At 48.7% G+C, this 11,661-nt stretch overlaps 4 protein-coding genes across 5 annotated transcripts; 2 read left to right on the top strand and 2 right to left on the bottom strand.

The window, feature by feature from the left end:
- Positions 1–308: 308 nt before the first annotated feature.
- PET8 (S-adenosylmethionine transporter) lies at positions 309–1,175 on the bottom strand (the record flags this gene model as incomplete). Its single annotated transcript, XM_058495722.1, has 1 exon — positions 309–1,175. One exon carries the CDS (start codon positions 1,173–1,175, stop codon positions 309–311), a length of 867 nt encoding a protein of 288 aa, XP_058354450.1.
- A 264-nt stretch (positions 1,176–1,439) lies between these two features.
- Positions 1,440–3,334, top strand: ONS95_002462 (uncharacterized protein; the record flags this gene model as incomplete). Its single annotated transcript, XM_058495721.1, has 3 exons — positions 1,440–1,599; positions 1,659–1,838; positions 1,890–3,334. 3 exons carry the CDS (start codon positions 1,440–1,442, stop codon positions 3,332–3,334), a joined length of 1,785 nt encoding a protein of 594 aa, XP_058354449.1.
- Positions 3,335–3,448: 114 nt separating this feature from the next.
- Positions 3,449–6,526, bottom strand: ONS95_002461 (uncharacterized protein). Of its 2 annotated transcripts, none has more exons than XM_058495720.1 (9): positions 6,021–6,526; positions 5,886–5,966; positions 5,629–5,810; positions 5,555–5,580; positions 5,340–5,470; positions 4,809–5,033; positions 4,598–4,763; positions 4,516–4,551; positions 3,449–4,466 (listed from the first exon to the last, which is right to left on the bottom strand). In XM_058495720.1, the coding sequence occupies exons 1-9, from the start codon at positions 6,148–6,150 to the stop codon at positions 4,127–4,129; spliced, it is 1,317 nt and encodes a 438-aa protein (XP_058354448.1). In that variant the 5' UTR covers positions 6,151–6,526; the 3' UTR covers positions 3,449–4,126. The 2 variants fall into 2 exon arrangements, with proteins under 2 accessions (XP_058354448.1, XP_058354447.1); XM_058495719.1 differs by having other exon boundaries at positions 3,449–4,040; positions 4,131–4,466; positions 4,809–5,470; positions 6,021–6,390.
- A 2,997-nt stretch (positions 6,527–9,523) lies between these two features.
- ONS95_002460 (uncharacterized protein) lies at positions 9,524–10,081 on the top strand (the record flags this gene model as incomplete). Its single annotated transcript, XM_058495718.1, has 1 exon — positions 9,524–10,081. One exon carries the CDS (start codon positions 9,524–9,526, stop codon positions 10,079–10,081), a length of 558 nt encoding a protein of 185 aa, XP_058354446.1.
- Between the last annotated feature and the right edge of the window lie 1,580 nt (positions 10,082–11,661).

Here is an 11,661-nt window from a genome sequence, read left to right as displayed (position 1 = left end):
TTCTAAAAGGATGTTTCTCGTGTATTTGGGCATATTAATACTGCATATACTCCTTAATGTTGGATTCGTGTCGATAGTCTCTTCGATTATCATCGCTCATCTGTTTCAATAGAGTGCAATGAAGTGTGTATAGCAACCTATCACCAGATTGATACTGGTTGAAAGTGACTTTGACTAGCAGCTCTTCTTGGGGATTCAATATACAAGATTGATATACAACTTAAGTGACAGTGTGGCGGGTATCTCTATCTATCTATCCCAGACGCCATCTATATGCATGTGAACTATTTGAATTCTATTGGAAATCCTCATGAATCTCCTTCTCCAGACAAAGCATTATACGCCCATTGGTAAGAGCCTAAAAAGATAGCACCTCCAGCACTAATCCACAGAATCCTCGGTCCAATCCCCGCAAAGAAGGCTCTTGGGCCACTATCCCTCAGTATCTGCTTCAGCAATGGTATCACAGCCGTCTTCTCCTTCGCCAACATCATCCTCGTCTTCAGCACATCCAATGGTGTCGTCGTCCCCGCAGCAATAGCACCAGCCGCACTCCCAAACAGCCCACTCTCCCACGCACTTATACTGTCCTTGCCTGACTTCCTCCTCCGATACTCCTTCATAGACTCCCACAGCGGGAACTGAATGACAGTAAAAGGCACCTCGCGCATAATAGTGACTGACCACCCTCTATACAGCTCCATCCACACACCCGACACACCAATCGCTCTTCGCTGCGACAGAATCGCCTTGATAGTTGACAGCGACGAAGGGTACTGCCCAGCTTGCGTCCTCTGCTTAATGACCTCTGTAGGAACTCGCACTGCACATGCAGCTACCTCTCCCAAGCTTGCGGCAACCATATGTTCGATCGGTGCCGTCCATTCTCCGCTCTGTCCCTCTATTACTTGCTTCGCATGTCTCCTAGCAGACAGGAACGACTTCGTATATTCGTAGGTGCAGAAGAAGAGAGCTGCGCCGGGTGCGGACCCTACGATCGCGCTGCCTACGCCGCGGTAGATTCCTGTGAAGCCGCCGGAGGCGAGGAAGCCTGATGAAGATTGTAGGCGTGTTTTGAGCGTGTCGAGGGGAAAGAGAGAGAGGTCGACGGTGGTTCCTGCGAGAGCTCCTGCGAGGAGGGCCGTCGTGAAGGCGGGTTGAGTGGGAGCTGACATTGCGGCGGGCTCTGTAGAATGCCGCGATGTAAATGTGCTTTTCTTTCTAGGAATTTTCAATTAGAAAAACTTTAGTCCTCGATTTCTAGAAGCGGCCGAAGCCGGCTTGAGCTTGGGGATGCCATGGGTAAGGTGATGACGGAGTTGAAGTGAGGTCGGAGCTCGTCTAGATTTATTTTCTGAACGGGTCTTGCCTCAGATTTCTCAAAGCTAAGTCAGTCTATCGACACTCGTTTTAACCAAACACATTTCAACGACAATGGGATGGGCGCCGCAACTCGTATTGCTGGAAAAGTAGCCCACCTTCATAAATTTACTCGACCAGGTCGCCCGATTTCAGCGGTAGAGTTCTCAAAAGTCTGGAATGGAATATGGCTCAAATCACTGGAATCTGGCGTGGATGCCAACCGAAGGCCTACAATTGGTACTGAGGATTCATCATTCTCTTTTTTAGAAAGATCATATGTTAACAGATATTCTCAGGTTTGGCGATTAGTGGCGGAGTAGATTCTATGGCTCTTGCTTTCCTATGCTCTAGCATGAAGGAGAGACTTTCGGTTGAGAATAGAGTAGTAGACTTTCGAGCTTTTGTGGTCGACCACGGAGTTAGGGATGGAAGTGATATTGAAGCGCAGGCCGTATCGAAAAGTTTAGAAAAGAGAGGTATTTGATTTTTATTCTCAGCACGAGCAGCTATTGACCTTGTCCTGAAAGGTATTCCAACTCAAGTCCTGAAATTAGAATGGCCGTCATCTCTTCACACATCAGGACTACCAAACTTTGAATCTTCAGCTAGAAAGTATCGATTCCGTACGCTTGGGAAAGCATGTAGCGAGTGGGGAATCAATTCGTTATTTCTGGCTCATCATGAGGATGACCAGGTTGAGACCATAATGATGAGATTGATGGATGGTCACAGGATGGGTCTCACAGGTATTAAGGATCATTCAGAAATCCCTGAGTGTTATGGTATCCATGGAGTTCATGAGAGTGGCGGTCTCGAGATTAAAGCCAGAGAAGAGCTCATCAAGCACCAAACCACCTGTCATGAAAACACGACTCCTCTCAGAGATCATCCCATCGAAGAGTGGAGTCCACAGCTTACCCCCGAGACTGGAGGCGTGAGAGTCTACAGGCCTTTACTAGGATTCAGTAAAGCGCGGCTAATAGCAACATGCAAAGAGAACAACGTGGAATGGTTTGAAGACGACACCAACAAGGACCGAACTCTCACCAAGAGGAACGCGATTAGACACATGCGAGCTAGCTACTCCCTACCGAAAGCTTTGAGCAAACAGTCTCTGCTCGCACTATCTACGAGTATGAAGCAACAAGAACAGAGACGACGAGATGTACTCGAAGAATGGCTTTCCAAATGTTGTATCACCTCAGTGGATCTTCAGGTGGGTACTGTGGAAGTCAAATTCGCGGACTTGAACCAATTTAGAGAGATTCCGTCATGGCCAGGGGAGAAAGCGGGCCAAATAGCAGCGGAGCTGCTTAGGAGGATCATTATGCTCGTGACGCCTCATGAGCATGTCTCCATCTCATCTCTCCATGGCGCAGTGAGCCGTCTGTTCCCCGAGCTCTCAGGAGATGAACCCCGATCAGGGTCATTCACAGTATGTGGGGTATACTTCCAACCTGTTCAACATGATGCCTTTGATAGAGAGTCCCTCGAGCACGACCTCAAACCTACTTGGCACATCTCCCGTCAACCTTTCGGAAGCAACGAGCTCACCAAACATGTTCTCGCCTTTCCACCCACCCTATCGCCTCTCTGGTCACCGTGGCAGCTCTTCGACGGCCGATACTGGATCCGAATCAAGAATGCCTCCTCTTCAATCGCACTGATCCAACCGCTATCGTCCGCTCGATGGCCAAAGTTCAAAGCAGAGCTCGGCCAGCAGCGTAACAGGGCGCTGAAGATCGTGAAGGGGAAAGCGGCTGGAGGTGTACGGTACACTCTACCTTCTCTTGTGCTTCGAAGCAAGGTCACGAGTTCCAAAGAGGAGGATCGTGCAGTAGCTTTGCCGACGTTAGGGATCTCTCTTGCGGAGATCGAAGAGCTGAAGGAGGTCGAGTTTGAGGTGCGGTACAAGAAAATTCATACGGCTGGTTTGCCGATGGTAGATGAGAAGTCTACTTTCTTACAGTAAATGCAAAATCTTAGTTGAATGAGGATCCATATAGAAGAAGCAGTTCGAAATGCTGCGTTCACATCAAGAAAATGTTGTGAAGAAGATTGAATAGACTCAATTAGATTCTCTGTCTGTCTGATGTATGTCTGTCTATTTATGTGTCTGTTCTTTATGCGATCTAGCTGTTGGCATGGCTCACAAAACTCAAACGCACTCCCTATGACCACAACCTGTCAAAAGTCTGGGGTATCCTTAAACGCCAATAGCCAACCCAGTAATACTGAAATAAGACCGAACGCCGGAATATGCAGCCTGAAGTTTTCTTTCATGCTTCTCCCAAGCAGGAATATCGCTCAGGATGCAACATGTATACAATGCCACTCATAAAGTCTTGCAGATATTGTCGTCAAATGAAGTATTTGCGATGTAGCCCTGAAACCATTGACGTGAATCTGAAGACTTCCTCATGCAGTACTACCAGTAATTCGTCTGTGTCCTAACTCCACGCTATGCAATATGATGATGCTGTCTTCAAGGCAGTCTCTATCTCAGATGAAGAGCCTTCTTAGCGTTTTCGTAGACCACGTAGGTGATGCTGACCGCGGGGACGACCTTCAAAAGATTCGGCGTAATGCCCTTAAAGAGTCCTTTGAACCCTTCGTTCTTTACCGTCTTTTGGGCGACATCAATTATGCCGGTGTAAGTGGGAGGGTGAAGAACAGTTCTGTCGTAATGTCAGAATATACTATCGAAGCGCCTGGGCTCGTGCGCGGAAGACATGGCTGTCAATACAAGTCACAAGGAGAAAGCTTACCCTTGAGCTTGGAGTCTCGTTCGCAAAAGGTTGATTGGGTACACTATGCTGGCACCAAAAGCTCCCGAGAAGGCTCCAATACAACCCGTAGCAAAAGACCCCGGAAGTGCGTCTTCTTCATGACATCCCAAGATCTTAGCATTACGGCTGGCAATACGTGCTTTCAGGTACTCGAATGTCCCCAAGTCGATGGCAGAATAGGGAAACATCCCAAGAAGACCCATAGTCAAACCTCGGTATGATGATTTTATAGCCCCTTGTTTGATCATTTTTCTCGCAGTCGCGATGATGAGTGCGTTGCCGTGTAGACCGCCTGAAACAGTCTCACATTGCATACTGCTTTTTGTGAGCTTTGCCAACAAGATTAGACTTTAACAGAGCTTACCGAAACTTCAATGTATCTATTGGATAAACAAAGAGTCTACGTTTATCAGTACGGAGCACAATGGTGGGATTGGAAAACAAACTGTGATATAAGCCCACCTACTCCTCCAGCGACAAACTTAGAATAAGGATTGATGTTTTGCGGGTCATTATGACCTTCCATGTGTGCCAATGCTCGCTTGGCGCATTCGTAGGATCCAAACTTGATTGCTGATTCGGGCATGACTTTAATGACATTCAAGCCGTTACCTAGAAAGTCAGTTCCACCGCGCTTTGTTTTGTGGATCTATTTACCTGCAAACAAGCTTCTCATCCCGCCAGCTTTCCAAAGTTCTTTGGTAGCATCAATGAGAGGTCGTCCGACCGTCTTTGCTACACCAACTGCATCACCCTTCTTCATCGCGTTCACTGAATCTTTTGCTGGACCGATATTGGCGATGAGGTAGACCTTTAGCCGATCTAATGGGGCAGTGGATGTTCTGGAGACGACTCCCGCAACTGCGCCTGCTGCAAAATAGCCTGGATCGGGCAGAATGTCCGTCAGCAATAGTTTCTTCACAGGCGCAACATCCTCCGAAACTTCATCCTCTTCTTCATCTGTTGTTTCGAGTTCCAAGTTCATAGCCTTGTCAGCAGGTCGAGTTCGTTCGGTAATCGGCGTCTGATACCCAACAGCAGAAGATTCTAGCGAAATGTCTGGTTCTGGTCGTGCTAGTGCAGAGTCGGTGGGCGAATTTCGATTGGCTTTTGGTGAAGGATCCGCGATTTTGATTATGGCGCCAAACAAGACTGACAGGGACGAAAATCGAGATTGTGATTCCATACCTAGGCCTTCCAGCGTCTCCTCGCTGATTGAGGTATCGCCTTCGGCGTTTAATGTGACAGCAGATGAGTAGTAGGACATGACAGCCGTCAGCCCAGGAGAATTTTGTGTGGGTAAGAAGAGCAAGAAATCTCTGTGACATGTCAGCTCTTGCTCCATCAAGTGTATAGCCAATTTCACGATTGACAAGAGGAATTTTCTAGGAAAGAGAGCTTACCTCCATTCCGCAAAACTGATGTAGCCCTATTGTCGTATTAGCATTGTGTCTGAATAAGTGGCTGGGTGATATACATCGTGGTTTTGGTCGACCTCGCTGAAGAACTGGTCAAGCTTGGAATTTGGAACTGCCAGGCCAGCTGTTCTGAATGCATTTCTCAGCTCGCCCTTATTCAGCTTCCCATCTTGATCCCTATCGATAGAATGGAACAGTGAGAGCAGTTCCTTCTCCGTTCTCTCGACGAAAATGCGAAATTCTGCGCGTCGAATGTCAGTGACGTACCAACAGAGAAGCGGGCATATGAGCCTCCGCCAACTATTAGAAGACATACCCTCATACTGTATCACTTCGTCTCCATTCTTGTCCATCGCTTTGATAACGTCTTTGAGCATGTCATTTGCATTTTTCAAAGCTGCAAGCTCAGTTAGAGGCAGTGATTTGCGATATCTAGGAGTGGCAGACTCACGATGATCAATGCGAGTCAGGCCCTTCTTCAGGCCATTGAGATCCAGCTCTCCTTTATCCTGCGGATCCAGCTCTTTCCACAGCTTCTCAATCCGCGCATCCCTCGAGTTCTGACTCTCCGGTAGCTCCATCTTGACGTCGGGGTTGTTATCAGTGATCGCTCATTGCGGAGGACAATTGTACGAGCTATTAAGACGTGTTGCACAAGTCGTTATCATCGAATCGATGTTGGAAGCATAGGTGGGTTCTGCAGATATCGAAATTATGACAGAAGGACAAACGGTTTGTGTGCGATACTATGTGCGGATTGTGTCTTTTCTTTGGGGACCGAATGCGATTCTGGACTGGTTGGCCATGAATTTCAAGATCCTTATTCCCTTCTGCCCTCAGTGCTCGCAGGTCTTTCGTCACAAGCTCGGTCCGGAAAGGGTCCGTTGCCAAGCCCAGGCTAGTCAGCGGGGAGACTTGACGTTAGCCGACTCATCTTTGTAACTCACAGTACTCGAGCACGTATGTTCGTCGGATCATTCTTCCTCTTCATGCTTCACATCCAGCTCAATTGCCAGCCTTGACATCACTTTCAGCAAATTTAGTTGAATGGAGTATGCACAGCTTGGAGTGAGTTAGCATGCCAACCATGCGGCAGATTTGTACGTCCTTCTGTCGTCGAAGAAAGCGATTACTCTTTCGATACTCGACCCCGCCAGTTGCTACAGTGAAACAGCTATAAGCTCAACTGGTAATCGCCTAATATAATTCGAACTCCATGGCTTTCCTATTGGGACCATAGATAATAAACTTGATCTGCCGATCTTGGGGCAGCGCCGCAGATTCCCCAAGTAGTCGACACATTACGATCCAAGGCGGAGAATATGCCATATACTTGTCTGCTATGGAAGGGCTGGGACGAATAGGTCCAGGCCACATTATGCAACAAGCAATCTGAGAACATACTGGAACCATGTACTGGTACTCGACAAATCTGGTACTTCACGGAGAGCACGCCCGCCTTCAGGGAGCTAGATAACATGAAGCAATTAAAAGCCCAGAGCTCCAGTCAGGCTCTCGAATCTCTCAGATCGCAAAATCACCAGTCATCTGGACGGAACTATTTCATAACAGAATGCCACATTTGTGCACCCGTACGGCAAAACACAAGGACCACTCCGATGACATTGAACACAAGTCACGAAGGAGCAACTACTTTTGGGTCTCATTACTGATTGCGAAAGTCCCCTTGGTTGGTATTTTTCGTTGGTCGGTCTCCATCCTATTACCAGTTTCTATTTCACTTCCCATAGGATCTCTTTGTGAACAATATCTCCCTAGTCCGCGTGTGCAAGCTTATAGTTAAGCACAGTACTATAGGTACCTTTCGTAAAGGCAAGGTGAATTTGTATTTCAAAGTCGCGAGTCTTCTACAAGAAGCTCGTGGCCAACATAGAATAGAGCCCTCGCATGTTTTTCTGCCAAAAGTCCAGAAACCGTATCACAGTTCAATCGTGATCGTGATCTCAGGTCTTGAGTGCTCTATTTACTTGACCACTTGTTCATGCTCAGACCAGTTGTCAAAGCCGTATCTAAAATATGACCGGCATTGAAATCACAACCATGGTTCTCTTACCGGTCAGCTCAACGCTGAAAGCTGCTCAATCATCGGCGACTAAATGAATTGCTCTCACGAACAATAACTTCGTCCACTAGCAGCGCAGCCTCATGCACGGGAAGCCATGGAGGGATGGTACCCAGAATAGTCTCTCCAGACTCCAGATTTTAGACTTCGGAATCCCATGCGGGGTTTGCCTAGACTGCCGACTGTCAAACATTGACAATTGGCACAGCCATCAGTTGATCTTCAAGCAATCTTCAACTCACAAAACTTTCTCCCTGTAGTATAGTGGAACAATATGGGCGGTGTGGCCGTGTCACAGAAATCGAAGCTGGCCTGATTGGCCATTTTTTGTTCTGGAACATCAAGGCGCGCAAGCTACAGCTGCAGCTGCAACCACTACGAAAGCGGACAGAGATGGCTGGATGAGCTTTATCTTTGCTTACAGCGGCTGCTATCGCCGTAATGCTCCGACTACAGTAAACGCCACGCATTCTGCGTTCAATTCATGCTTCACTTCATGCATGTTCAATTATAGATTGCGTTTAATGTCTGCCGGGAGGTGGCTGATGCAGCAGAGCGAAGCAGAGCAGACAGAATGGAGCATCATGGTCGAGGGAGGGGTTGTAGTTGAGGGGAGGGGGATGTTTGAGATCCAAGCGTTGACCAGCCCTGCCAGCCAGAGCAGAAGCAAGCACCAAGCACCGTCCATACAGGGGTCCAGCAGCAAGCAGGAGTGGCAGAGTGGCAGAGTGGCAGAGTGGCAGAGCAGCAGCGCACCGCAACCAGCAAGGTTGCACCGAGATGGCAGCTTTATGCGGGATGGAGGGGTGGTGCTGGTGGTCGTGCTGTGTTTGCTGGAGAGGAGAGGAGAGGAGAGATGCTTTCTCGGCGGTTGACGGCGCCAACCAGCGGGCAGGGCGACCTGCTGATCCCAGCCAATCCAGGTTCCAGATATTTTCAGGGTGGCGAAGGGTGCTCCTAGCCAGCGTCCAGTCCCCAATGAGCGCAGTGCTCCGAGCTCTCGCTCTCCTCGGTGAGGGCGGGTGCGGGTGCTCACAGATCAATGGGATTATGGGATGCCGTAGTATCTTGAAAAGCTGGCTCGAAGCAACTGTGCAGCTCTGGACAATGCAATGTCCGAGATGACGGATCTTCAGACTGCACTGGCAATGGTATTGCCTCTATTCAACGATGCAGCGGCAGGGCAGAAGAGAGAAGGTCGATCAATATATGGAGGCCGTCCATTTGTTGACACAACAAAGGGACGGAGAGGAGAGGACAATCCACTCCAGTCCAAGGATCCAAGGATCGGATGGGCTCGGACGCATTCCTCAGGCCCGCTGTCAGGCCTCCAGACCTCCAGATGCCACTCGCTCGCTCGCTCACTGGCGCAAAGGGTCGTCATGGGCGCGCCCACCATCGGCCCATCGCCGTGCTGCTGTTGGCTCGCTACGCCCGTGGGGCAGCTGTGTTAAACACCGAACACCCACTAGTACCCATTGCGGCCAAGCGGCTACAGGCCTTCGCCTCTTCCACTCACACCCATTCATTCATTCCCTCCCTCTCTTCCCGTCCGCTTCCCCCTCCCCTCGCTCCTCGCTCATATGCTCCAACCTCCTTCTCTCACCTCACCCTACCTCAACAGCCCATTCCCACCTTCGCCCGATATCTCTCGACTCCATACATAACTACAACTACAACTACAACCACAATCAGTTCGCTATAACTTCATTAATACTCGTCTGTGTCGAATCCTTCTACTACCCTACCATCAACATCAAGAAATCTCTGCCACACCGCTGCATTGCTCTTCACAGCCTCTCGGTCGCATCAGAACCAACCCCCAACCAACCATCAACCCACCGACTCGATCCCATTAATGAGCCGATAAAATGTCGTCCTTCTACCATTACAACACTCATCAACACCCTACCTCTGCAAATGCACAATCAGCCTCATCATCACATCACAGTGGTCGTGGCCGCAGAGCTCCTCGTCTGTCGCAAAATGCTCACAAGCAATTCCGGGGAGCCAGAAAAGACCTCGAGGAGGCTGCAGTCGTAACAAGCTTCCGTCAGCGCTTTGAAGCTGGTCGATCATTCGACCTCGACGATGACTTGGAGTTCTGTCCAAACCTCCTCACCGAGAGTGATATGGTCTCGATCCATTCCTCGTCGTCGGATCGCTCTTCGCTGTCAAGTGGGTCCCCAGAATCCAGCCCCCAATCCCACCAAGTAGCGCCAGACTCCAACTTCACCCTCAACTCCAACTCCGTTCCATACATGCCTTCTTACCAGAGCCAACCAACGCCTCTCAAACTTCATCAACCAGCTGCTACTCGGGTTCGTAACGCCATCCCGATCGTCAACCCAAGCACCGGTATGTCGATGGCCAGCCCGCCACAGAGTGTTAGCCCAGCCAGAATGCAACACCTGAACCGACGTTGGTAGATTGACTCTTCTTCTGTTCCACCCATTAGCAGAGTGGATCTTCCATCATCGCATTAATTGACATTTCGCATTCTTGTCATTACCATCTGGCGGGCACTCTCCCTGGCATCGATAATCCTCCGGTTACGGCACTTTTAACCTCAACGAATCCTCTCTGTACAAATTCTTCCCACGACCTACCCACCACCAAATTCCTTGAGACAGTAACGGCGCAACAATCGATTTCGATACCACTGTTTAAGTAGGAGATGGTGTTTCCATCCTATAATGATGGCTTGATTTTGAGCGCGCATTGCATATTTTTGTGACGGTGTTTGGGCTGCATTGCTTTTGGGTGGGCTACGAAGCGGCGACTTCAATGGGTTTTATGAAAAAAAGACACATCATAGTTACATAGAACGATTTCCTTTCGTCGTCGGAGAACGGGCTGTTTTGCAGGTGTTATGTTTTCGGATACCTATACGGATGGGAAAGATCTCTCTCAATCTTTTTTGTTTCATGGTTTATCAGTAGGCGGGCTGGGTGTCGGTTGGTATGAACAAAGGTTGTGCTTCCTTGTATGATGAGCGCTTCAGGTGTTGTGTCTTTGGTTTGATACTTTGGGATACTGGGTATGGCTTGGCTTTGAGCGGGTGATATCTGGCAGGTGCATTATCGGATCGGATCGACTATGTCTGTCTACGGATGGGTTGGTTATGAATGATATACGGTCCGAGATGGGTGGGCAACGGTCGATTAGGACCCTACACTCGAAATATATTGTCTTTCATCTTACATCTCCTTTGGTACCAAAGCTCTAGGGCACGTACGTATCTTGTTAAGAATATGAACGAATTGGATACGATGTTTAATTCTAAAACTGTTTACTCAATTTTGAGGATGTTGTTCGTGTATGCTTCGAATGTGAAAGCCCCATTGTTTTAACGCATCAGTCAGCTTTACAGCAATCATCCCAGGTGGCAGTGGAGGAATGAGATGGGAAACACTCCACTCTCTCATAAAGCCAAACAGCAAGCCAGGTCCCTCTCAAGACAGATCCGTCCACAAGCCAGCTGACTCGTCCAAAACGAGATCCCCCACTGCCAACGGTTACCGTAGCTTAGTAATTGCATCTACATATTTCCATTGAGAAGAATCTGACCATTCAGTATGGTAACGACGAATTCATTCTCGATCAAATGCTATCATATACGGTACCTGCAGCGAGATATGTAGGCCTGCTCCATTCTGTGCCGTGGATTCGGGAGCATGTAGCAGCAGCGTCTTGCAGTGCCGGCTTTCAACCCTTGTTCTCAGCCAATAGGTTGAAATCGGAGCGAGACTAGGTCCCGCTACCAACCACATACATGTGAATCCCTCTGTCCTGTTACCCGAAAGTGAACTCAACAATAAACAACACTTTTTCAATCTCGAATTACTGGCTTGTAGAGTCTCAATTGTGTTATCTTTCTTAAAAGAAGGATCAGTACTGAAAGTCGGTACTGCCTCATCCAGAGCCAACACTTGCCGCGACATCTTCCGCATGCCCGAGTCGTACGTGTCTCAAAGTCATTTGGGCACTCGAATATCTACCAAAAACA

The sequence above is a fragment of the Cadophora gregata genome, assembly GCF_030347475.1.
Source record: "Cadophora gregata isolate MNR1 chromosome Unknown scaffold_11, whole genome shotgun sequence".
Lineage (NCBI taxonomy): Eukaryota > Fungi > Ascomycota > Leotiomycetes > Helotiales > Ploettnerulaceae > Cadophora > Cadophora gregata.
Note: the sequence above shows the minus strand (reverse complement) of the source record. Positions and strands in the feature narration are given on the sequence as shown.